The sequence below is a fragment of the Dromaius novaehollandiae genome, chromosome 24, assembly GCF_036370855.1.
Source record: "Dromaius novaehollandiae isolate bDroNov1 chromosome 24, bDroNov1.hap1, whole genome shotgun sequence".
In the NCBI taxonomy this organism is placed as follows: domain Eukaryota; kingdom Metazoa; phylum Chordata; class Aves; order Casuariiformes; family Dromaiidae; genus Dromaius; species Dromaius novaehollandiae.
Genome location: NC_088121.1, coordinates 1029999 through 1055269, shown reverse-complemented (window position 1 = coordinate 1055269; position 25271 = coordinate 1029999). Strand labels below are relative to the sequence as shown.

At 60.6% G+C, this 25271-nt stretch overlaps 2 protein-coding genes across 21 annotated transcripts in view; one reads left to right on the top strand and one right to left on the bottom strand.

Annotated features, from left to right (window-relative positions):
* The window catches only part of KCNAB2 (potassium voltage-gated channel subfamily A regulatory beta subunit 2), a 30072-nt gene extending 19493 nt beyond the window's left edge, over positions 1 to 10579 (top strand). For 9 of the 10 annotated variants that reach the window (XM_064525389.1, XM_064525384.1, XM_064525385.1 and 6 more), the window contains 13 exons: positions 606 to 649; positions 1259 to 1296; positions 2032 to 2111; positions 3756 to 3800; positions 3993 to 4037; positions 4122 to 4165; positions 4285 to 4371; positions 7430 to 7515; positions 7594 to 7714; positions 7945 to 8039; positions 8141 to 8261; positions 8373 to 8461; positions 8894 to 10579. In XM_064525389.1, the coding sequence (XP_064381459.1) occupies positions 606 to 649; positions 1259 to 1296; positions 2032 to 2111; positions 3756 to 3800; positions 3993 to 4037; positions 4122 to 4165; positions 4285 to 4371; positions 7430 to 7515; positions 7594 to 7714; positions 7945 to 8039; positions 8141 to 8261; positions 8373 to 8461; positions 8894 to 8983 (985 nt within the window). In that variant the 3' untranslated portion in view covers positions 8984 to 10579. The remainder of the gene's footprint in view (positions 1 to 605; positions 650 to 1258; positions 1297 to 2031; positions 2112 to 3755; positions 3801 to 3992; positions 4038 to 4121; positions 4166 to 4284; positions 4372 to 7429; positions 7516 to 7593; positions 7715 to 7944; positions 8040 to 8140; positions 8262 to 8372; positions 8462 to 8893) is intronic. The other variant, XM_064525382.1, reaches the window with a different exon arrangement.
* Positions 10580 to 11592: 1013 nt separating this feature from the next.
* Positions 11593 to 25271, bottom strand: part of CHD5 (chromodomain helicase DNA binding protein 5) — a 49315-nt gene continuing 35636 nt past the window's right edge. For 4 of the 11 annotated variants that reach the window (XM_064525365.1, XM_064525370.1, XM_064525368.1 and 1 more), the window contains 15 exons: positions 24959 to 25051; positions 24233 to 24321; positions 23873 to 24006; positions 23348 to 23492; positions 21445 to 21604; positions 21204 to 21283; positions 20598 to 20727; positions 19784 to 19873; positions 19246 to 19386; positions 18864 to 18972; positions 18498 to 18630; positions 17836 to 18031; positions 17114 to 17277; positions 16606 to 16720; positions 11593 to 14097 (listed from right to left, as the gene is read on the bottom strand). In XM_064525365.1, coding sequence (XP_064381435.1) covers positions 13976 to 14097; positions 16606 to 16720; positions 17114 to 17277; positions 17836 to 18031; positions 18498 to 18630; positions 18864 to 18972; positions 19246 to 19386; positions 19784 to 19873; positions 20598 to 20727; positions 21204 to 21283; positions 21445 to 21604; positions 23348 to 23492; positions 23873 to 24006; positions 24233 to 24321; positions 24959 to 25051 — 1901 coding nt within the window. In that variant the 3' untranslated portion in view covers positions 11593 to 13975. Of the gene's footprint in view, positions 14098 to 16434; positions 16486 to 16605; positions 16721 to 17113; positions 17278 to 17835; positions 18032 to 18497; positions 18631 to 18863; positions 18973 to 19245; positions 19387 to 19783; positions 19874 to 20597; positions 20728 to 21203; positions 21284 to 21444; positions 21605 to 23347; positions 23493 to 23872; positions 24007 to 24232; positions 24322 to 24958; positions 25052 to 25271 lie in introns of all 11 variants that reach the window. The other 7 variants (XM_064525374.1, XM_064525375.1, XM_064525369.1 and 4 more) reach the window with 7 other exon arrangements.

Below are 25271 nucleotides of genomic sequence, written 5' to 3'. Positions count from 1 at the left end.
TTAGGGGGCTGATTGTGCCCCCATCCCTGTTAGGGGGCTGATCGTGCCCCTGTGCCGTTGCCCTGCAGCCGGGCGCTTGTGAATTTAGCCGGTTTGAGTCTGTTTGTCGGCGTTCTGCAGTTCAGCCCCGGGAGCCCCGGGCGGTCGGGACCGCCGCAGGCAGCAGCTCCTTCCCCTCTCCCGTCTCCCTCTCGCTCCCGCTGCTCCGGGCCAGCCGCAGCCCTGCCTCCCCCGAGGCAGCAGCGGAGCCGGAGCCCGGGGCCGCCGTCCTGCCCGGCTACGTCTCCCCTCTTCCCCCCTCTTTTCCCGGTTTAAAATAGATGCCGTAATTCTTAGCCGCAGTTTGGGGTTTGGAGACATAACGGGAGTCGTCTGGGTTCCCGCTTCACACGGTCGCTTCCGCCCCGTCTCCAGATCCAGGCGACCTGTGGTTTTGTGCCGTGTTTCTCCCCGGCCTCACCGCAGCGCTCTGGCGTGTCCGTTCCTTGCCTGGCCGGTTTGGGGGTCGTCGCTGCGGCGGGAGGCCCGGGGCCGGACGCGGGCACCTGCGGCAACGCGGTCCGGAGCGCTCCCGGCTGCGGTGCCAGCGCGTTCCTCTCTTTCAGAAACCTCGGCAAGTCCGGACTGCGAGTGTCCTGCCTCGGCCTGGGTGAGTGAGCGGATGCTCCGCGGCCCCTCTCCCGCGCCCGGGGGGGGGACACGGCCGGCGGGCAGCGCGGCGCGGGCACGGCTGGCTCCCGCCGCGGGCGCTTGGAAACCGGCGCCGTGTTTCCTTGCTCCCGGCAGCCGCCGCTGAGCAAGGCTCCGGCCTCGTCCCAGGCGCTCGTGTGTGCTCAGCGGGGCGGGCAGCCCGCAGGCGCCGGCCTGGCCCCCGACGGGAAAATCCGCCCAGGAGCTTGCCCCGCGCAGGATTAAATGCCCAGACAGGCCTTCGTCCTCTGTAAGCCGCTTAAAAAAATCGATTCACAGTTATGAAGCTGTCACTGGCGGCAATCTGTTTCTCTGACCGAAACGTTATCAGTCATGCTGCAAAAGAGAAAACGGGGTTTCCTCCGGGCTGGTGACAATTTTGAGAAACCCCAAAGTTGTCCAGCTCTTTTCCCTTCCCTGCCGCTCAGCGCGGTGGAAGCTGGGACCAGGGGCGGCTGGCAGAGCTGCTTGCAGGCAGCCCCGGCAGCGGGGCGGCGCGGGGAGGGTCCCGCCGGCGCCGGGGTCGCGGGCCGCCGTTGTGCAGCCCTGTGTCCTTTCTCCTTCACAGGGACATGGGTGACTTTCGGGGGGCAGATTACGGACGAGGTAAGGACCGCTCCCTCCTCCGGGTGTTGCTCCGGCTCGGTCCCTCCACACCCGCTTGAGCCCGCGCGTCGCCCGGGGCCGCCGAACCCGTTTTCGGTGAAGGCGAAGACGCGCGAGGGCTCTCCCACCCGCCCTCAGCAGCAGGCTCCGGGTTTGCCCTGCGCCTGCGATTCTGACGAGCGCCGCGCGCCCGGGTCCCTCCCGCGCCGTTGGGCAGGGTCCCTTGTTCAGCAGGACACCTGACTCCCTGCTCCTCCCGCGCTAGCGGATGTCACCCGCGTCCAAAGCGACCCGCGTAAATCGGCTCTCTGAGCTGGGACTGCGAAAGCAGGAGGAGGGGGGGGAAATCGCGTTGCCCTGAGTTTGGGATTTTCTCCTCCGAAGCTGCTGCCTCCCGTGTGCCCCCAAACGTGCCCCGAAAGCTTCGCTGTACGGCGTGCCCGCTGCCCGCTGCCCGGACACGGAGGCCAGCGGGGCCAAGCCTGGCTTTCTAAGGCTAAGACTGGGGAGGCCAAGGCTGCTTGTGTGGCGATTTCAAAACTCAGCTCTAAAGCCAAGGCGCACGTTCAGGGGCCGGTCTCTGCTCCGACTCCGCGGAGAGCCCGCGGCCCGCGGCGCGTTTCGGGCCGCCAGGACGAGCGAGCGTGCACGGCAGCGCGCCGGCACTCAGCGTGCGGCTGCCGCTCGCCCTCGGACGTCCCCGGCCCTGCCACCACCGCCGCGTGCTCTTTGCAGATGGCCGAGCAGCTGATGACTTTGGCGTATGACAACGGCATTAATCTCTTCGACACGGCCGAGGTCTACGCTGCCGGCAAGTGAGTACCTTCCCTCTGGCAGCCGGGCAGGCACTGCATTTCTGGGGGCCGGAGCCGCTGTCCGAGCCTGGGACAGCTCTTCCTGGCGGGGCTTTCCCCGCCCCGGGGCCCTGCGCGCGCTGTCCTGCAGCCGGTGCGGTCGGGTGGCGGGGGCCGGCCGGGGCGCGGGGGCAGCTGGGCCCCTGCCACGGGGGTCCCCGGGGCCTCGCAGAGCTCCCAGGAGCGCGCGGAAATGCTACCCTGCGGTTCAGGCTGGAGAGTGCGGAAACGTCCGCTCTCCCCTCGCAGCTGCCGGCTGAGATATATTTAGCCTTAAAAGCATTACCGTGGCTATCGACATAATAGCAAAACCTCATTTTTCCTTCCCCAAATCCACCGCTGCAACATCAAGAAAACCGGGCTGCAGAGAACAATATATTCAGCCGACTTGGTCTCTTGGGTTGGCAAGTTGCCCCCGAGCAGGCTTCAGCTTTTATGAATTCGTCCGTTACCCGGCGAATGTTTTAGGCAAATATGTTTAAATTTACAGCGCCCCTGAAAATTACTCATCCCAGCCATTGCGCAGAGTAGGAGCTGTTCGCAATCCACTGGCTTTGGATTATACTGCTGGAAGCCTCCCAGACCGGCAGAAATGCTCTGGGGTAGCTATGAAACGTCCGCGAGAAGCAGCGTTTGCTCGCCGAGGGTCTGCAGCTCCCGGCGGAATCCGGAGCGCGGCCAATAGCTGCGCCAGGAACCCGCCAGGGCTAGTCGTGGCCTGGCTGTCTGCGCAGAGTCCAGTTCTCCCGGCACGCTTGGTTCGCTTCCGTTTGGGGCTTTTCCAGATAAGGCCGTTCAAACGCATCTGCCGTGGATGGCCCTGCTCGTTCAGCACGGTGGCTGAGCAGCAGTCAAAGCGCCTCTGTGCAAAGGCGCTCGCAGATGCTTGAGCTTCTAAATATTTGAAAGCGAGTCTTGGAAGGGTGGATGTTTTCCTTACACGTGCAGGCGCGCTCGTTTCCCCCGGAGAGCAGGAATAAGCACGGACTTAGCGTCTTTGCGACGATTCCCTGCTCTCCCTTATTTCAGAGAGGAAAGCCATTGTCAGGCAGGTTGGTTTAAGAGCTGGGAGAGTGGAAATAATTAAATCATTCCGCTCTTCTGCACTCCTCTGTGCAAGTCATTTCACATTTGTTCGGGCGCTGCGTTCTTTGCAGCCTTTCCCGCGAGTTGCGCTCCCTCCGCCCCCGCGGCCACGCTCCTGCCCCCCCTCCGCGGCCACCTCCCGCATCCCCGAGCGGGCGGCGGGGACGAGGCCTCCGGCCTCTCCCGCCCAGGTCCCCCGAGGAAAAGCCTCGGGGGGGGGGAAGAAAATCTCAGCGCAGTGCCGCGTGCTGCTGCTAATCCTCCACGCTGGAGCAGCGAGCGGGGGGGCGGGAAGGAGAGCGGGGAAGCGCATCAGATCCCGGCTTGTGGGGTAGGGTGGGGCCGCCCGTGCCGTCGCCCGTGGATGCCGGCAGCACCGCTCGGCGGGGGGGCCCCGGCCTCGCCCCCGCCGCTGCCGCCCGGCTCCACACGCAGTCCGTGTTCATCACGGCCGTGCTTCTGACCTGGTTTCCGTACCGGCCCAGGGAACTCACGGTTTGCCTCTTCCTTTCCTTGCAGGGCTGAGGTCGTGCTAGGGAACATCATTAAGAAGAAAGGATGGAGGTAATTCGTGCTTTCCCTGGGCCGAGCGGTTCGCCTTGCTTGGTTTTCTGCGGCAGCTTTCCGGGCTCACGGCTGCGTGTGCGCGTGGGGAAGCGAAAGGGAGGCGGAAAAGCAGAAGCGGCAGGCGAGGGGCCGGGTGCCGCGGGCGGTGCTGGGCTGCCGCCGACGGCGTCTCTCCCCTTCCCTTCGCAGACGGTCCAGCCTGGTCATCACCACCAAAATCTTCTGGGGAGGAAAGTACGTACGGCCCCCCCCGCCCCGCGCCGCCGCCCGGCCGCACCGCTCCCCTCCTAACCCTGCGTCTTTTTTTTGGTCTTCCAGGGCCGAGACGGAGCGCGGGCTGTCGAGAAAGCACATCATTGAAGGTAGGGGCCGCGCCGGCCGCCGCCGCCGCTCCGGACGCCCCGCGGGGGCCCGTGCCGGCCCGCGGCCGCGCACGGCTCCGGCGCGCGCCACGGGCTCTCTCGCCGCTCCCCCCTCCTAGGCCTGAAGGCTTCGCTGGAGCGGCTGCAGCTGGAGTACGTGGACGTGGTGTTCGCCAACAGGCCGGACCCCAACACGCCCATGGAAGGTGGGTGCCGCCGCGCTCCCGGGCGCTCGCCGGGCGGGGAACGTGCGCCGGGCACCTTTGCTTTTCCAAAGAGCCCTTTCCACCCCGGCAGCGGCAGTCGGGGAGCGGCCAGACCGGGTGCCTGAGGTCGTTCTCAGTCCCAAACATCCCTAGGAACCGCTTCTGGCCGTGTGCTGCAGCCGCGGCTCTTACCGGGCGCGTGCCAGAGCGCGTCTGACTTGCCTGCTTCATATCCAGCCCTTTCTCTGGGTTATGAAGAGCTGCAATTCACCCTGAGCAGGGAGAGTTCATGCCCTGTTCATTAAATTCGTAGCACTCTCAGTTTTGTTTTATCCCACGTCCCATTTTACCGTACCGTACTGTGTGTGTTGGGTTTCACCGTCATTTGTGGCTCTCAGTCATGGTTTTTGCGACGGGCTTTTGCTTGCGGTGTGTTTTCCATCAGTCAGTGTAAGTCGGGCCCCCGTTAATACGTGCAGCATGTGCCCCGGATTAAAACCCTCCTGTCTCGCCCGGTGCCAGGAGCTGCCTCGGGCCAGGTCTGGCAGTAAGGAGGCTGTTTTAGTTTGGGGCTGGCGCCTGGTCCCCTCCGCACCCTTTGTCATGCCGCTCATTGTCGTGTGCCAGCAGCTGCCAACTCTGGTCTCTCTAAATCTTTCTTTTATCACCAGGGGACCCATTTAGTTCTTCCAAGGCAAGAGCATTCATCATAGAAGGTACATCGTACCCGCACTCTCAGTACTGACCTCTGTGTCCAAGCAGCATTTTATGGGACAGGAGCTGTACCTTTCTTTACGTTTGGTTCCTTCCCCTGAACAAACTTCTCCATAAAATGCGCAAAGGAAACCAACAACAGCAAAAAAAAAAAAAAAAAAACCACCCCTGCCCTTTGAGAACGTCTTGCAAGTAAAGGGGAAAACGCGACGTAGCTGTTAGTTCCCTCCCTCCTGAGCCACCTCTTTTCATTCCGGTGCTCCTTCCCGTTGTCCTGCGCACGCGTTGCCGTCTTCAGCCGCGCCGCTGCGTGACGGGGACAGTGGCGCTCGCGGGACGGCCGGGACCTGCCCTTTCCGCGCCTGCGCGGGGGCCGAGCCGCAGGCGGGGGCACGTCGGCGGGGCGGGAGCTGACGCGGGGCGGCGTTTGTCACCCGGGAGCCTTAAAGCCCGCCGGCTCGTGTGACGTCGCGGCTGCCCCGTGGGCGCTGGACTGGCGGCAGAAACGCTCCCCTCGGAAGCAGGCCGGCTTTCCGAACGGCCGTCGCGCTCCCGCGGCAGCCCCGCCGCCCTGATGCCTTCGCCCGCGCCGCGCCGGCTGCTCTTGCGCTGACGCGCGGCCGGGGCTTTGTCTCAGGGAGGACGGCCTGGAGCTGGGCAAACCGCCGGCAACGATGCTCCGCTCGACGGCAAGTGCCACTGAACGAGGGGGCGCAAACGCTGGAGGGTTTCCAGCCGCGCTGGGGCTCCCGCCGGCACGCCGCGGCCAGGCACCCGCGCGAGCGCCGGCTCCCGCCGGTGCCGCCTGCAAGTCGGCGAAGGCGCGGTGAGCTTCCTGCCTCCGGCCCCGGTGCCCGGCCGCCCTTGGCTCGCGGCCAGGTTTTGGCCGGTCATTCGAGCTTGGCCTGCGACGCCGAGGCGCCCGCTTTTGCCCACCTCCAGCAGCCGCTGCCCTCCCGCACACGCTGGACTCGGCTTTCGCCGCTCCCGAGCCTTGGGCAAGAGCTGCGACGGAGCCGCCAAAGTTTCCTCTGCTCCAGCGAAACCTTTGGTCGCCCCGAAGCCGGTGCTTGGCCAAGGGGCCGCCCCATCGCTGCGACGGCCGCGGCAGCCGCGCCTGAGGCTCCCTGCTGCCGGCACTGGGCGTGACTCCGTGCGCGGCTTGAGCTCAGCCTGCGAGGTGCAGGGCCGGCCGCAGGGCCGAGCAGAAATCCCAGCGGTGTTTCTAAAAATGGGACCGACGGCGCCAGGCTAGCGGGAGCGGGGCGTTTCAGACGCAGCGGGCCGGCTCCCGGGGCCCGGGCTGGCTGGCGCGACCTTAGCAAGCCAAGCTCGGCAGAGCCGGCGCTGCGGCCGGACCCCGGGCGTGCGTGAGCCCCCGAAATGGCCCCGCCAGCCTCGCCGCCTCCAGCCCACCGCCAGCCTTGCACGCCGGCCGGGCGGCAGCCTCCCGCTCTGGCACAGAGCTGCATACATCCCTATGTATTTATATATTGGTGCATTACTTGCATATAAACCTATGGCCACGTGCACAGCGGCGCGGCGGAGCAGGCAGAGCGGCTGCAGCGGGCGTGCGGCTGCGGCCAGGCGTTGCCAGACCGTCTTTAGAAACACTCGCCTGCCAGCTCGCCTTCGCACCGCGCCGTTCGCAAGCAGCCTTGCAAGCACTGCCTCCCCGTAGCTCTCCAGAGCCCCCGCGCCGGCACCCGGGCCGTGCTGGCGGAGGTGCCCGCAGCCCGTCACCGCTCGCGGGAGCCCCGCGGCGCCCGGCTCGGCTGGTGGAGCCTCGCGGTGCTTCCTCGCTGCGGCGGCTCAGCAAACTGCCCCGGTCGGCCGGCCTGAGGTCACGGCCCCGGCGGAGCGCGCCGAAAGGCCACGAGCGGGCTTTTCCGGAAAAGCCGGCGGCGCATTTCACGCTGCCCCATGCCGGGAGGGGCCGCGTGCCCGGCCGGCCCCGGCGGTGCCTCTGCCCGCTGCCCGGCCCCCTCCCTCGCCAAGAGCCTGCCCCGACAAGGCCCCCGCCATAAAGCGCATCCTTTTTGTCACTCTGCCTCCGCATTTCAGCGTATGTCAGCTCCCGTATTCCTCTCTCCGGTTCGAGTTGGCTCTTTTTTAGTAGACCGGGAACGAGGAAGTTTGGCGGAGCAATTCCAAGCGCAGTCTCTCTGGCGGGTTGGTCTCCGTTCCGTGTTGTTTCACTCCCCTCGTCAAAGCCCTGCCGCCGCGTTTGGTGTCTGGCCGCACGCCGCTTGCAAGCTGTCTGTGCCGTCGCGCTCCCTCCGCCGTCCGGCGCCGCGGCCGGGCCGCCGCGCTGACGGCCGCCGCGCTCTGCCTTCCCCCGCAGAGACGGTGCGCGCCATGAGCCACGTCATCAACCAGGGCATGGCCATGTACTGGGGCACGTCGCGCTGGAGCTCCATGGAGATCATGGTACGGCCGCGCCGCGGGGCGGGCGCGCGGGGCGGGCGGCGGCGGGGCCCGGCACCCACCGGCTCTCCGGCCTTGCAGGAGGCGTACTCGGTGGCGCGGCAGTTCAACCTCATCCCGCCCATCTGCGAGCAGGCCGAGTACCACATGTTCCAGCGCGAGAAGGTGGAGGTGCAGCTGCCGGAGCTCTTCCACAAGATAGGTACCGACCGGCCGCGGGACGCGCTGCCGCAGGGATGCACGACGCCGGGAGCGGCCCCCCGGCTCGTCCCCGCGCAAACCTGCCCGGCGCGTGTTCGCCCTTCTGTCTGCGCCCCGAGCGCGGAAACGCTTCGCTCCGCGCCGTGAAATCGTGCCCCGCCGCGTCCGCGCGGCAGCCGGAGCCGGCAGCGGTGCCACCTCCCTCCGTGCCCTCTCTGCCCTCTCTTCCAGGCGTCGGTGCCATGACCTGGTCCCCGCTGGCCTGCGGCATCGTCTCGGGCAAGTACGACGGCGGCATCCCGCCCTACTCCAGGGCCTCGCTGAAGGTGAGCGGCGGGGCCGCGGGGCCGGGGGGCGGCGGGCGCCCAGGGCCCCCCCGGCGGCCCCGGCCCCTCTGAGCGCCTCTGCCTCGGCCCCCCCCGCGCAGGGGTACCAGTGGCTGAAGGACAAGATCCTGAGCGAGGAGGGCCGGCGGCAGCAGGCGAAGCTGAAGGAGCTGCAAGCCATCGCCGAGCGCCTGGGCTGCACCTTGCCGCAGCTCGCCATCGGTAAGGGGGGGGACGCGGGCCCCGCGTGGCCGCGGAGGGGGGGGGCACGGCGTACGCGGGGCGCCGGGGCCGCGCCGGCGCTCAGCTCGCCCTCCCTTTCTGCCGCCCCAGCCTGGTGCCTGAGGAACGAAGGCGTCAGCTCCGTGCTGCTCGGTGCCTCCAACGCGGACCAGCTCATGGAGAATATCGGAGCAATACAGGTCAGTGCCAGCACACCGCCCCGGCAAGGCCCCGCGGGCTCCTCCGGCCGCGCCGAGCCCCCCCGGGCCCCCGTCGCTGGCCGAGGGGCTCGCGGGCGCTCCGGGGGCCGCACGCGCCAACACGCCCCGGTGCGCGGCGCGGGAGGGAGCAGTGACGAGCCGCGGCTCAGGAGAGGACTCGCAGCTTTTGCCTCATCGAAAGCCGAGTCAAAGGTCAGTCCCTCCCTTCCGGAGCTGCAAGCGAAGCCCCCAAAACCACGGCTTGTTCGTTGACTGACGCAGTTACGAAAATCCTGTCGTGGTTCACTTACTGCTTCATTATACCCAGAAATGAGGTCGTCCTCCCGTCTGGATCCTTGGGCTCGCTGCAGCAAAGAGAAGCCTTGCCTTAAATCGTAAAAACCTTAATCATCTTTCTTTGGTTGCGCACAGGTTCTTCCAAAGCTGTCATCTTCCATTATCCATGAAATCGATAGTATCCTGGGCAATAAACCATACAGCAAGAAGGACTACCGATCCTAATCGTGCATACCGTCCGCCTGGACTCACTGTCAACTCCTAGTCTCCCGTTCGCTTGCTTAAGCTTTGTTGAAGCAAAGTGGAGAGTGTGGTTTGCATCAAGAGCACAACATGTCAAGATGTTATAGAGAAATTGTTTAAAACGTTGCTGCAAGACAACATATGCTTATTACGTAACATTTTTTTGGAATGCGAGAAAAGTCACTGGTCGGGAAGAGCGCGAAAGCAATTTCACCCTCGCTGTTTAGCCTCTGAGCTTCCTTTTTAAAAGAAGAAACTACCTTTTTTTCCACAAACACACGGGACGTCACTGTTTTCCATTAATTCAGGCTCCTGTACAGTTTGCTTGAATGCTCAGCTCTGGCATGCAGCGCATTTAACTGGAAGGACGATGGTGTCCCTTAGAAAGGCCGGCTTTCCAGTGAGCGGGCTAATGCGAGCTTGGAGGACTCTGTCTGCGAGAACCATCTAGGCATGTTAGAAACAGCTGTTTCGGACTACTGCATGCGTCTCCCAGCTGCTGCTGTTCTGTCGTTTCCTTGTTCGTGGGGCTGAATGAGAAGATTTTCGTTCTGGGATGTATCCAGCGCAAATCGGCCAAGCCGTCGAAAGCTGTAGGAGTTCGGGGCCCCTTGTTCTGCACCTCGCGAGACCCCAGCGCTGCCGCGGCGCGCCGGGCCGGGCCGGGCCGTGGCTCCCTTTGCGCGGCGCTCGGCGACGTCCTGGTCCTCCCGGGCAGTGGGACACGTCCGGGCCCCGTCGGGACCCCTCGGCCCTGCGCCCCGGGCAGCCCCCGCGCTGCCTGGCCGCGCGCCGTGCCGGGGACGGGGCATCGCCACGGCACGAAGCCCTGGAGAAACCTGGTGCTTTAACGCAGATACCGTGCAGGATTCGTTGCTGTTAACACAGTAGTTGTAGGTTCTGATTATAAACATTCAGTCGGTCGGTTGCTGTAAGACGCAGAAAGCCCTTTTCCGTAACCGGGGTCCAGGGGAAGCCGGGCTCTGTCGCCAGCCGCTTCCTTTCCTGAGCCCCGGGCCGCGGGAGGTGTCGCGACAAGCGCTGGCACGGCGCAGCCGGCCGCTGCGGCAGGCAGGCAGGGCCGGGGCTGCCGTTGGCGCGTGCTCGGAGGACGGTCACGGCGCATCGGCACCGGCTGCGCACGGTAAATGACGGCAACGAGCGAGGAAGCCGGCTGCGCGGAGGCCTGGGCACGATGCTACCAGCCTCGGGGCCTCGCGGCAGCCTCGCGGCAGCAGCGGCAGCGCCCGGGCGAGCTCCGCGGGTGCCTCTGCGCATCACCTAAATGCCGTAGGGCACCGGGTCTCAGAGGTAACAGCCGCAGGGATTTGTGTTCCATTATGCACAGCAAATAAATACGTGTATGGTTATTACAGTAAGTTAGCGTCTTCTCGTAACCTCTGCCTCCTAGATGAAAAGCAAGTATCCCCTAGGAGCAGCAAAAAGTCTCTTCTCTGTAGTCTACCGTGTGATCCAGGGTGCGGAATTATTCCAGTGCTTAAGGTCAACAGAACCATATCCAGTACGAATCTTCCATTAAAAAGGCAGATTAATACTAATAAACGGTGATAAAAGCAACTGCGTTGGGACATTATTCTTTCCTGGCAGGGCGCCGTGTCCCTGTACTAGCACACAGCATGGATCGGGGGCGGGGGGGCCTTTTGTGAGCGGGTGAAACTCGGGACTTGTTTTATTATTATTTTTTTTGGTGCCTAGCGCAGGAAACCGCAGCGTCCTGCAGCCTTTCCCCGGCAGCAGACTGACCAAGGCGGAGGGCCCAGCTGCCGGGGTGGCGGGGGGGGTCGGGGTGCCCAGGGCAGCCAGCACCAGCCCCAGCCGCGGTACCGCAGCAGCCGCCCACCCCCTCCTGCCCGGCTCCTCGCGGGGCTTTTCCCGAGCGTCGGCCGCCGCCGGGCCGAGCCTCCCCGCGCGACCTGAAGCCATCCCTCGGCCGGGGCCTCGGCTGGCGCGGGACAGTTTGCACCAGCCCTTTCTTCTATGAAAATGGGGACAAAACAGTTGTCGGAGGGTTTAAAGCTGGACTGAGACGAGCCGGAAGGAAGCAGAAAGGTGGCTGCGACGTCTCCTTGCTTTTTGCTTGGGAAACGGCCAGGACTGGCAGGTTTCAGCACGCCAAAGCCAAGGCGAGCTGGCTTAGCTCGCAGTTCAGCCTCCGGCCTAGGTTTTGTATCAGGACTTCCAGCCCGGTGCAGGAAGGCAGATGCGATCTTGCTTGGTAGGAGCCACTCTGTGGTACAGCCCGCTGAACTCGCAGCGAGCGCAAAATCGAGGGCCCAAGTCAAAGCATAAAGCATAACTGTACCCCAGATATCAAAAAAAAGAAGAGCCAAAGATGCTGAATGAGAGCAAAGGAAACGCAGCAGGACTGCCGAGTAAACGATGCTCACGGGACTCAGCCCCCAGCAGCCACCACGGCAAAGAGGCCTTCGGGGAGGTATTTCAGAAAAGCTGTAAGACAACGTGGGAAGCTTTTCCCGAATGTAAAGGGAAGGGAGGGCTGAAGTCCTCCCCTTGCCGACCACACTCCTCTCTGCTGCAGTCGCAGGAAAAACAACAGCGCTTTTGTTGGATCCTTTTTAAAGGATTTATTAAAACACAGAAAACATAAACCAAAACACACAGAGTACAAAGTAAATGTGATTGTGTCGGTTACAGGTGCCATAAACCTTCCTACAAAAGGTCATCGCGGTGCAGCATCACAAAAAAACCACGGCGGCACGACGGCAAAGTCGCTTCCGTCCCCCCGGCGCGTCTCCTGCCCTCGGCCGCCTCCCGCCCGAGCTTGAACGCCTGCTCCCGCGCGGAAAGCCCGGCTGGCCGCGGAGGGGCCGGAGCAGCACCCCGGTGCCTCCCGCCTAACCGGAGCCCGGCGCGGCGAGGGGCCGGACCGCGGCGGCGGCAGCCTCCGGGCAGGCTCTTCCTTTCATGCATTTCCGATGACGCAGGAGAAGGGCTGAGGGGAAAGGTGGGCGCTCGAGGGCAGAGGGGCGAGAGGCATCAGACAACCCACCGTCGTCTCACCAGAACCGGAGCAGCCTGCTGCAGGAAAGCCCGCTGCTCGGGAGGGAGCGGGGTGGGGGCCGCGGACGGCGAGCCCCTGGTGCTCTCCTAACGCCGGGGAGCGCCAGCTCCAGCCCCGCAAACCCTTGGGGGTCCCGGCCTTCCCGGGCCGGAGGCGGCCGGCACGCTCGGCCGATGCCAAACGCCTGCGGCCCGCGGAAAGACCCCGCAGGCCCCTCGCATCGGAGCCGCTCCGCCTTACCGCGAGGGACCGGGGGGGCTCTGGCCCCGTTATGCAGCTCGGATCAGGATATAAGACAAAAACAATTTAGAAAGCCAGCTGCAGAAGGGTGCGGCAGCGACGAGGCATTTAGCTAGCGGAAAGGGGTGCACGTGCTGGCCTGGAGCCGTTCACCGGTGGCCCCTGGCACCGAAGGGACAGTCCCAGGAGGTCGCGGGCCTCTCCGCCCGGCTTCAGCACACGCTAACTGGCCCTTACGGGGCTGGGACTGTGCCCACATCTGGGTGAAGAAGCGACGATGCTCCAGCTGTGACCCTGCTGCTCCAGCGCACCTCGCTGCACACCAGCTCTTCCCCCAGCACCACAGGGACAAACAAGGGCACAACCGTTGCCAGGACTCGGGCTTTTGGAGGAGCGGTCAGCTCCCCACGCAGCAGAGAAACTGCTCCTCTTTCCCAGGACGGGGAAGTGCCACCACCCGAATCAAACCGCACCGATTTCCTGCGCCACCCCGACGTTCGCCCCCTCCTCCCCACGGGGAGGCAGGGAAACGGGAGCCGCGGCACCTCGGGCAACGCCAGCCCCGGTCACCGCACGGGCTGGGCAGCCCGGACGTGTCCCCGCACCGGCGCCCCGAGCCAGCGGCGCAAGGCAGAACGCGGACGGGAAGCGCTGCAGCGCCTGGCACGCTGCCCCAGCCGGCACGGCCCTCGGCAGAGGCTTCTCCGTTATCCCCCTCCGAGCTCCAGCTTTCACCTCTCCTCCCGTGTCTCAGCCTCGCGCTGGCACTGAAACGTGTCCCGGGAGCCCCTACCCGACTGCTGAGCCCCAGCCAGGGCGCGGGAGCTCTCGCCCCGCCGTGCCCATGCGGTGCGGCGGCATCGCGCAGGCGCTGCCCACGCAGGCTCCCGGCACTGCGGCACGCCGCGGGCAGGCTGGAAGCAGCAGGGAAATCCAGGGCAAAGCTGGGGCTTAGCAGCTCCCGGCGGGCACTGAGCCAGAGCGCGGAGCGGCAGAGGAGAGCGCGCTGCAGCAGGCATCGCTGCGAACGCCCACGGCTTCCCGCACTCGACAAGAAGCAGGTCAGAAGAGCTACCGCCCTCGCTCTGCCAGGGGCAGGTACCGCGCGTGTCCTCCGCCTCACAGCAAGCCAAAGCCGAGCCAAGGGCAGCACATGCAGGGAAAACGCGGCGTGGATCCGTCCCTCGCCCGCCCACCGGCTCCTCGGGAGCTGCTCAGTCCCGGGGGGGCAGCCGCGCTCCTCGCGCCGCACAGGGAGGGCCGGCAGCACCCCTGGGCTGGCCGGGGACACGGGCAGCCCTGCGCTGCCGGCGGGCTGGCAGCGTGCATGCATTCGCTCAAACACAAAACGGACGTGAAAAGAGAACTTACACAGAACAGAATTAAGCTTGGCTCCTAACGGCCACCTGCGAGTAACTGGACTAGAAACAGAGCTTCCAACAGGTCTCCCTTTAAACCTGACACGTCAATAAAAACAAGACATAAATACTGATACTCTATAACCCTTCTTAATTCATCCCACATTTTCCAGACAAACTCTTCAAGTCTTCAATAAGAAAGTGCAAAAAATGTACAAGGAAATGAAATCCCCTTCAAAGAAGTTCTCGCAGTGGTGAGGGGTCGTTTCGTTTGAAGCACACTTTAAACACGAGCAGGACGGGCCGGGAGCGCCGGCACGGCGGCGGCGGCAGCTAGTCTTCGATGCAGATAACGTCGCCGTGCTTCCCCTTCCCCTTCCGCTCCGCGGCGGCATCTTTCAGCGACTCCGCTGCTTTGGGACCCGGGTGGCTGGAGAGGGGCCCGCTGGAGGCTGCTGGGGGACAGAAACGGAAGCGTCACCAGCAGCCGGGCGCCAGCGCCCTCCGTCTCACTTGCTGCCGTGAAACCAAGCACGAGGTGAAAGCACTGGCCCCAGCGGGCACGCAAAGCCGGTCAGGTGTCCAACCCGAAGTCAACGCTCCTAAAAGCGGAGGCCGTTCCCACGCTCCTCCCCGCACCGCTGAGCCTACGCGCGTGCGACCCTCTTCGGTCCGCAGCCCAGCGCCTCCCCTCCCCTCCAGGGCAAGATCAGCGCCTCGGGCCCCGCGGCTTCCCCAGCTCGCGGCCAGGAGCGCCCGGAGAAGCCCGGCTGCTCGGGGTGCGGATTTGCCGGCCTCGGCAGCAGCGCGGGCAGGTGGGGACAGGGCCCCGCGGAGGGGAAGGGGCAGCCGGAGAAACAAGGCCGTTGGCACCAGCTGGAAAGCGAACGGGGTCGGGACAGGCTGGCGGGGGCAGGCCGAGAAACGGCCGCACGAAACGCGGGCTGTGTCCAGGGACGCCGAAAGGCAGCGCGGGAAAGGGGACCCCCGCTCCTCTCCGGGGTGCCCAGGGCTCTCGCGCTTGCTCCTCGGACCGCTACAGGCTTCCGGAGCGGCAGAACAGCCTCAGAGGGAGCCCGAGGGCCGGGAGGAGCCGGGCGGCTGCTCCGGAGACCAGAGCGCGTCACGACTCCTGTGCTGTCCGTCTGGCTCCAGCCAGCCCCTACCTCGCCCACCGGGGCGAGCAGCCGAGGCTTAGAGAAAGATGGGGAGAAACGAGATCCTCCTCCTTCCTCTGGCCGTTTCTGAGCTGTCTGTAATTGCTGTTGTTGCTTCTTGAGCCCCACAGTTGTCTCTGATGGACACTTAAAAAACTGGGAGGTATCCACAGCTACGACCTGCAGGTTCCTACGGCTACTTAACAGGACAGCACCGGGTCCCAGCCATAAATCCGCCCGGCCCCTAAGAGCCTTTTCCATATGCTGGTTATTTAAGAATACAAACGCTGTCACTGGGCCAGAAGAGAGGCCCATCTCAGGCAGCTCCGGAGCAAGGTGCGTGGCACCACCTGCAAAGAGCCGACTGCGCCGAGGACGGGATCTAAGGTGTCTTCCAGGAGCACTGCCAAAGGGGGAAAGGTCACTAATGACTCGTGTATTCCTGAACGCACAAGAAGCCAAAGCAAGGAACAAATAGCAGGAAAAGGAGAAAACTTTGGCTGGGCCTTCTCTCCGTAACACACTGTTTGCATCTGGAAGTTAAATCGAGCACACGTGCTCCATTCAAGCCCTGGAAAGGCAGGCGAGGGCAACCCAGAAGGGACTGACTTCCCCAAGCCTAAGCACAGACTAGGCTCGGCATAAACTCTCTCTCTTTTTTGTTTCTTTCCAGAATTTGCTATGGATGATCCAGAACAGATTACACAGAGGCAGATATCAATATTTCCACACACGCATGTTTTCAAAGCAATATGACACACCAGTCCTGGCGCTTCCTTTCCTCGGGGAGGAATCGGAGGCTTACTTAGAGGATGTGGCATGGAAATTATTCTAGACACAGAAAACACGATATGAAAACTGCAAAAGCAAAAACCACAAATGAATCTGGTGCGCTTGGGAGCTAACTGCTAACTGCACTTAACGTCACGCACATAGAACAACCCACACGCAAAGGACAGGACGTTACGGAAAACAAAAGCCCCCAGACGGGTGGGCATGAGGCAAGGAGCTCCACTAAAACGACACCCGACAACGACATCCCCGCGCGTCCAGCCTCTGCCAGCACCCTTTATCCTGCCTCTGGGGAAGTTAGGGGGAATTTAATGTTAGACTGTTAAAGATGGGCGCATCGAGATGCCTCCAGCGACAGCAGCACCCTCTCAAGGCTCCATGCCCACGGGGGCTCCGAGACGCTCTGCATTTCGCTTTGTGAACGATGCGTGCGGGAAGGCTGCCCTGCTCTCGCCCTCTTAAACGCCAGAACTCCTCTGAAACCCCGGCACAAGGGCACGGGACGCTGCTGCGCACGGCTGTGGGACAACTGGCCAGGACCCTACACGGGGCCAAAACGGAGAATATCCCCCGTGAGCCGACTGCCTCACGCCTTGCTGACACGGCACAACACTTCAAACACGCTGCTGCACACGCGTGGCTGGGAGGCCGTTTTACGGTCCCTGAGATGCAGCAAACTACCACCACCATTCCAGGAGGCAACAAAAAATGACACTTTGTACATTTTGAATGTATTTATTCATTCCACCTTGTCACTTGGCTGAACTATAACCACGTTTCTACAAGTGCCCTGACAAATGAAACGATGCAATGTTTAGCAGAGAGTAATAAGCGTAGCCTTACCTCAGGTGGAAATGAGAACTGCAGAAGAAAATCTTGGAAACGGCTAAATATCTATTGATAAGAGAGAAAACATCTTGCTTGCCCATTGTCCTTTGGCTTCGCTTGTGGCCCACTGAAATTTGCCACTTGAATTTCTCTGCCAGAGAGCATCTGCTAGAAATCTCAACCTACCGGTCACATACGGTCCCAGAGGCATCTGGCTGTAGTTGACAATCCCACCTGGTCCAGGACCTCGGAAATTTGGCCCAAAGTTGTTGTTGTAGATCTGGGAGGAACCAAAGGAGCCCTGAAGAAACGAGAGAGAAAAGCGGCTGTCCTGGAGCGCAGATGCCAGCCCAATTCTGCCCGCGCGCTGGCCAAACCCCGAGCTTCCCGCCTCCTCTCCTCTCCTTCACCAGGCCAAATTCCCATCGGATCTGCTGGCCACAGCACTGGACGCGCTCAGAGGGTGTGGGGAACAGCAGGAGAATTTGGGACACCACACGCACAAGTCAGCGCTGGCAAAGGCCGGCGCCTGCACCCCTTGCCATCGCTCCCCAGCGCCATCTCCCGCTGTGCTACTGCAGGACCCTTGCAAGCGGCGCTGCCCGCAGACGGGCTCCGCCAGCGAGAGCCGGCCACGTCCGAGCTGCCACCCCGGCGCGTGCCGCACGGGCCGCGGCGCTTCGGCCCCTCTGACCTGCTGCCCGGCGGGGTCACCCCCGCGGGTGGTGAGGCGGCTGAGGATGCTGCGCTCGGACATCTGCAGCCGGGCGGCCACGGGCGGGATCCTGGACAGCATGGAGGGCAGGCGCGTCACGTCCGCCTTCATGTCGCTCAGCAGCTCCTCGAGCTGGTTCAGCACTGCAAGGCACACGGAGCCGCTGAGCTGCCGGGACGCCCCGAGCCCACGGCAGGGAGAGAAAGCACCCGGGGCAGGAGCGAGCTGAGCTCTCCCGCTGCAGGCAGAGGCGGAAGCACCCGCAGCACCAGCGCCTGCATAACACACGCTTTTGGCCAAAAGGACAGTCACTGAAACATTTTCTTATTTTAGAGCAGTGGCACCCGCACGTTCCTGTTGCTCGCTGGCCCGAAACACAGACCGAGGCTGGCCTGGAGCTGTGCAGCGCCATTAACTCTGGGCTTCGGTCCCAGCCATCAGGCTACGCCATTTCGTCTTTTGTGTGTGCATTTGTCAGGGAGCTCAGTGGGAGAAGGGAGACCTAAAGCCGTTTCCTACCTACTGCGGCACCTTCTAACATCTCACAATCTCCCCAGTAAAATCCATTCTACGACGCAAGCCAAATGAATGAAATGACGCTACATAGGTCTCTTTATGCTCATCTACTGTCCCCCCAAAAAGCTCAGACCCCTGCGGCTTTCCGATAAGAGCTCTGCAGCAGACCCTCCTGCGGGACGCACCTTTGTGCAGGACGGCATTCGCAGGCTTGTTCCCGGCAAGGGACTCTTTGGAGAGGTGCTGGTGGCTCTCGGCAAGGCACTCCACTTCAGCCAGACGGGCGTTCAGTGCCATGGCCGGGTGATTGGGGTCTTGGGTCATGTTGAGGTACGCAGCCCTTCGCAGCTGCTCCTCTATCACCAGGGCTTGCTCCAGCAACTGCGAGGTGCAGGAGAAGGAGGATTCAAGACCAGATCCCGCACCAGTGTAAACCAGTACTGCTCTGAAGGCTCCCACTGCCCGTGCTGTTCGCATTAGTAGACCCCTTGGCCCACCATCCTGCCCACCTGCCCGACCCTCGAGAGCTCCTGGGGGAGCAGACTTTGTCTCCTCATCCCAAATGCAGGCCCATGCCGACGCTGAGCATCCCGGCAAGGGACGTTCCACCTGCAAGGCCGCGGCAGCGCATTTTGGCAGCACTTCCACGCCCTCCTCAGGGAGGACCAAGTGCCTGGTGCTACGGGTACAGGCACGGGAGCCTGCTCTCCTCCCGCCACCACGAAAACCATACAGCTGCTTCCTCCTCTTGTACCAGAAGGCAACGGTGGACTCTGTCTTCACCTTGGGCCACTGCTCTAGTCTCCACCGCTGCTACGGACTCACCAGTCCCGCAGCTGCAGCTCACCTTGAAGCGCCGGGCAAGGAACTTGTTCTTCATCTCGAGGTAGTTCCCCTTGTGTATCTCCGACTTGAACGGTTCATTGAGGATGACGTAGCGTGGGTCGTTCTGGATGTCCTGCCAGCGGGCGTAGCCGTGACTGGGGGCAGCGTGTTAAGGGAGGAACTGGCCAGCCAACAGCATTTCTGTCACCCTTCAGCGATACGGCATCTCCGACCCCGCTTCCCTGCTCTAGCGCTGCCACCACCACACCAGCTCCCGCCTCGCGGCACGGCCTCACGGCTTCCCGCTGCTCCACGGAGGCCTCCCTCGCCACGCAGCCTCCCCACGGCCTGATGCTTGGCGACAGTCTCCCACAAATTCAAAGGATACGTGACGATTCCTGCCAGCAGCCAGTAGTCGTGTCTCCGGTGCCAGATATCATAGATCTTGCCAGAGGAGATGGCAGCTCTTTCCTCGTTCTGCCACAGCGTGTGCAACTCTGTAGAAGCAGAGCAGAGACAGCCTGGTCAGCCAGCAGAGCCGCTGGGGACATCACGCGAGCACATCGGGCAGGATTAGCCATGAGATTTCCCAGGCAGCCATTGGCACGGTGCAAAAACGAGACATTTGGCTGCGAGGCTATAAAGGGATCACGCTAAAGCGCTATCAGGTTTGCAAACTCTTTAAATGACTGTGCAGATTCTTGCAAAGGTTCTGAGCTTTCATGCATAAGCTCTGCAGGAGTAAGCAAAGCCTTGTCTCTTCCTGTTACCTGTAAAGCCGCCATCAGCAATGTTGAACATGAATCTGAAGTTTGCATTTCTCTCATCCTTCTTTCCTTCCTCCTCTTCCTCTTTTTCACCATTTTGTTGAGTCTCATTTTGCTCCTTCTCTTCCACCTTGGCATCCTCTGCTTGGTAAACACAAGAAATCATGCCTGTCTAGTCTTACTTTGCCAAAAAGACTGAATAGTGTCATCGTTGCCCTCTTAACTGCAGGAGGAACTCCCCTGCTACAGTCCAAAAAGCCACCAGCCCACTCTGTGCTTACCAGGAGCCAACATCTGCCCCTGCCAGCAGGTCCTGCTGTTTTCATCACAAGTCTGAGCAGTGCCCACTGTTACGGGGTCCTTTTCCCTGCTCATGGCTTCCAAACATCACCATTACGCAAGCATTACGTACTACAAGTGCTGTCCCCACCACAGCCCCGCAGGCACACGCTCCCTCTCCTCCCCGGCACAGAGACAGTGCGCCCAGCGCCCATCAGAGCACCTCACGCCCCTTCTCTAAGCGGGTCTCCTTGCACCTTACCTGCTTTGACCTCTTTGTCCTCCCCTTTACCTGGGCTGCTGTTCAACTCCGACTTTTCCAAAGGCTTCTCTTTTTCTTGAATTGCCTCATCTGCAGAATACAACAGGACTATGAGAAAAGCTTTACAGGCAAAATGCTGTTCAGAGAATAACAGTTTACGCATCTGCATTGACCTCCTCTTCCTCTTTTAGTCTGACGTGATTATATTGTATGGACATTCAAGCTGCTTGAAAAACTTCAGACAGAATATTCCTCTGCATTTTATCAGGAAAAAATATTTATTTTTTCCCTGTTCCTTGAGATATTTCGAGGAACATACTACTATCAACAGAAAATGTCCCACAAAATGAGCATTTCACATAATTTACTTTGTTTTGATTTGCATGTTACATGAAAATAATAGTTCAATATCATAGCGTACTTAACAGTTTATATGCATACTTATACAGTTTATGTTTAGATACTGACAAAACATTACCAATCCGAGAGTCCAGAGTCGAGGGCTTTTTCAGAAACTTCTTTCTACAGGACATTTTGACATTCAGGTTTTCCATTGCAATTCAGAGAAAAGAAAGACCAAAACAATATCCAAGTGCCAGAACTTCCCACCAGCGGAAAAGTCCACTCGTCAAGAGCGCTATTGTATCGGACACTGTTACGGCACACGCTCTGATTTCTACACAATTCTAGCTGCAGATTTTCTGCAGTACAAATCAACGTCACTAGTAAGTATCACAACCCTCACAGAGGTCCCGACAGCTGCTCGCAGCGGAGCCTGCGCTCAGGATCACGTTCACACAAGCCACAGACTCACCTTTCACCAGAGGCTCCGGAGAAGGCGCAGCCTGTCCACTCTCTTCTTGTTTCTCTTCTGCCACTTTCTCTTTGTTTTCAGAGCCTTCTTGATGTTCTTCTCTTTCCAGCTTCTCAGCACTTGCAGGCACCTTAATTCGCAGTGACCACATGGGATTAGCCCAGTGCTCAATGGGATCTGGTTTGTTTCCCAAAAAATGCTGCAATGTTTCCAAGAACCTTTCCCACATTTCTGCTGAAGCTGCTGGTCAGTGGTGCAGGCTTCGGTTCACGACCAAACTTGTCACCACAGTATTTTGCGGGGGGGGGGGGGGGGGGCGGTCTAGTTAGCCCATACGATAAGAGACTGCAGAAACTCATGGGAGCGCAGGGCTGGGATGTTCACACGGACTGCTGCCGCTGGCCTCGTTTTGCAGATCTCAGCTGCTGCGCAGCTCCCTGAGCAGTGACACTGTGAAGTGTCTTTAAGGGGAGAGGCTGGAGCCCAGGAAAGGAGAGCACGTGCGGCACTTCGCCCTGCTCTGCCCCTTTCCCAGGGAGCACTCTGAGTGTCTAGGCAAGCAACGGGAAGGCCTCCCAGAGGAGACGCTGAAAGAAGCCGCCCTACCTGGCTGTCAGGCACCTTCCTGGACTTCTGCTCCACTTGGTCCTTTTCCTCCTGGAAGCCCAGTTGTGTTTCTATTTTATCTGCAACAACAGCAAAGCAAGGAAGCTATAGGCAGGTACCCCAGAGTGCCATCTGCGCAGTGCCAGGCATAGGCAGATACCTGCAAAACCTTTTGGTGCCTTGGCCACCTCCCTTTCTTTAATAAGCCAAGACCAAAGCCACAATCACCCGGCACGTTTACCTGCGAGGGCAAGGGGTCCCGTGTGCATATGCGCTGGACTGGCTGCGACAGGGGTGTTGGGATCTGAAGAAACGATCTCACTGGACTTCTTGCTCTCTGAGCCTTCAAGAATCAGATCTGGGGTGCTGTACTTCCCGTTGACATGCTCAAACTCCTGGACCTGGGGCAGATGCACATTGGCGAGTCAAACACAGAGCGGATGACAGCACAGTAAGGTGACAGCGAAGCCAGTCCGCTCTCTCTGGGCTTTTCTCCACCTGCCGCCCCGTGGTGGCACGTTTTACGGAGCAGCAGTCAGCAGTGTCCACGCGAGTGTGGGCTGCCTACATCGTGCTGCTCTGCAGACTCCCGGGTGCTACGCCCCCCAGCCAAATTACTCAAGACAAGACAGTCTCCCTTTGCCTGAGACAGCAGACTTGAGGTTTACGTAGGGAGTTCCCCATGCTCCAGCAGGCCTGCTACTCTCCTGTGTCACTTTGCAGACGTAAGGAAGAAATACCGAGTTAGACTATGCGCGTGGCTCTGCGGCAGGGATGTGGCAGAACGGCAGCATGCGAAGGACCATGCCAGCGCTTACACGGAGCCTCTGCACGCATGCGGGGTGAACTGTAACCGACTGTCGGGAGTGCTCATGCAATTAGGTTACAGCCCCGGCCCCCAAGGGCTTCATGCCTCCACATGAAAGCTCTTCGCTTCCACTCTGCTGAGACCCCAACAGTGTGGCCTTTCTGCTCTCTTCCTTTTCCACAGAAGATGTTCTTTCCTGCCTGTCCCATTCCCTAAGCTGCAATTTCCCTCTTCCTACACAGCACAGCAATAGTCATTGCTCAAGACACAGCATAAACCAAGTGCTGTCACCTTCGACATTTCCCCTTCCACTTTTTCACACCAGGATCAGCTCCACTATCACCTAAAGGTCTCCCTAGGATAAGCCACAGTGTCTTACTCATTAATACACATACTGCGATGTGGGGGACCCAAGACTGATGATAAAAGAATTTGACATTGGGTTTGGCGAGTACTCCATCACTTGCACTCTGTGAAAGCCCAATTCAGCAAGATCCTTAAGTGTGCATCTCATTTCATACGCCTGCCTAACTGCTGGCATCAGTGGGGCTCAGCACATGCCTTGGATTAGCCACACGATTTACTAGCTGAATTCAGTCCCAAATCGAGACCGGATGTCTCTCTAAAAGACATGCTCTGGGTCAACAACAAGATGCTGGGCACAATGCAAGACTTGGCAAGTGAAAGTCTCTGGCCTGTGTGGTACAGGAGGTCTGAGCAGGTGACCATAATAGTCCCATCTGAAATGAAAAAAAACTATAAATCTAAGAATTTTTGCAAGTTCAAAGCATACGATTTTTTCCACGATTTTTCCCCAAGTGTGCACTTTCACCTCCAACTGATCTAAATCACTAAAATACCACATGCAGGTCTGTGGAGTTCCCGCTCAGTCCGGAGCAAAGGAAATCCTTGAAGACATCTCCTTGCCCGACATTTCTAGTCCAGCTCTGCAGATCCTGCCTCTTCAGGCTGCTTAAAAGCAGACTCACTAAGCAGCAGGATCACCACCTCCACCCTGCCAGGGACACTTGACACCAGTGATTCTGAGACTCACGGCTCTGTGGCACTGAACACGTCTCCAGTGGCATTTCTCTTTTTTGCCATTCAGACTGTTAAACATCTGCTCATCCTATGCACCTCCCAGGTAAAGAAGTGGCAGGATTTGAAAGGCAATTCGCATTATCATCACGTATGTGTTTATGACGAAAATGAACGTACACTGAGTCCTGGAGATTCAGTAACGGGACCCCTGGCAAGAAGGCACTGAGCAGTCAATGACACTCATAAGCATCCAGAACATACCTGAAATGGCACATTTAAAGTTTTACTCACCCACCTTCTTCCTTACTAGTGACATAACTCCTATCCTGGTCAGCACGTGCTGGCGTGACAGCCCTTCCCGGGGAACGCCATCTGCGAAGGTTTCAGCGCCATCTGCTCCAGGTTCACACAAGTGTCTCATGAACAGAGACACGTAAGCCCTGCAGAAGGACAGAGCTTGGTGTAGCATCCATGGACTCCCTGGTGAGCAAAGCACCCATATCGCCTGCTCTCGCCAGTGTGGAAGGGCAGAGTCTTATCACCATTTACAGGACGGAGGCTACCGCCTACAGCAAACCACATGCTCTGCTCCCTTTCTGTTCATTTTCACACTTTCGCTCCAATTCCTTGCTGGTATAAATGACAAACATCAATTGTATAACAGCAGCAAGGAAGATCACGTTGCGTTAAGCTAAGCTCTGCACACACACAATAAGATATAGCCTGTCCTAAAGAGATCACAGTCCTAACAACGGACTTTAGCACATAGAAAAACCATTCAAATGACAGACTTGACTGTGTCTGCCCGAGAGCCTCGTACCTGAACTCCTTCTCACTCTTCCCTCGCAGATCCCGGACCAGCCAGTGAGAATTGAAGGCGTCCTGGGGGGGCATGCCCCAGCGCATGATCGCGTTCAGGAAAGCCTTGCGCTGGCGGGCGTTGAACCCAAGAACCTGCAGGCAGCAGAGGGTGTTGCCATGATCGTAACGCGGCCTCGGAAAACACGTGGCATCTCAGAGCCTCCCAGCTGCTACGGGTGCGCTGAACCAGGCCGAACGGGCCGGCGACCCGGCACAAACCAGCCCGGCCCACGAGCCCACGGCAGTCCTGGCTCTCCAGCTCCGCTGGACGTGCTCCAGCTGCCGCTGGCTGCGCCCAGATCTCACAACCCCGACTCACCTCGATATTGCCCCCGACTCTTGCCAGCAAAGGGGGGAGAGGCTTGTCTCGGTCACTCTTCAGCTGTCTCCGTGATTGTCTTCTGCCACCTAGAGTCAAGCAACCTAAGTGGTGAAGGGGCCCAAGGACGCCCAAAGAGCTAACGCTGACGGCTCTGTGCCCCTCCACAGGCGCTGCAGAATCCCCCGGTCCTCTGCTGCCCCTCCTGTGACAGCCCGCAGGAGAAGGCGCTGCCACCACTGCTCTGTCTCCCGCGCTTCCCGTCACAGAGCGGAACGAAGCGTCCTGCGCTCCCTCCCGACGGGACACAGGCCAACAGGCAACGGCTACGGGCACAGCCTAGGGGTGCTGGGTCCTTTCCATCCATCGTGCTGGCCTCCCCAGACCGGGGCACTACTCTTCTGTGCTCACCGGGCAAGGAGACACCGTGCCTGCTACTTCTGTCATCCTGACCCTTCCATCGCAAGAACCAGACCAAGGGCCTGCAACGGCCGGAGGAGCAAAACGGCAGGTCCTTTTCCCTGCCTGGGAGACTCCTCACCTGGCCGAGCAAACGCGAGTCTCTCCCCTGAGAGGGGAAGCCCAGAAGCAAGCCAGTCCCTCCAACCCAGACGCTTCTGCTGCATTTGAGAGCCAGCCACCTGAAATCACAGGCTGGCGCTGTGGAGGAAGGGGAGGGGGTCCTACAGAGGGAAATACTGGAGAGTATTAAATGCCTTAACTCACTCTGACCTTCTGGTCTTTCTTCAAAGTCTTCATCCTCGTCCTCGGAGCCAATGGAGTACTCGGACTGGTTGTCAGAGAGCTCATCCTGCCACTCTGCAGAGAGCAAGGGAGTCAGGTTAAGGCAGCGCCAGGGCAGCAGGAATCCGCACGCGTGCCCAGGAGGGACACGCCGGACAGACGAGAGGCTGCCCTTGGGGCGAACACACAGGTCACGCAGCGCTACTAGCATCGAGGGCAAGGCAGCAAGAGAGGAGGAAACAGCCACCAGGAAATCTCATTCCGAAGCGTTCCAAAACGAGCATTCTCCTATGCA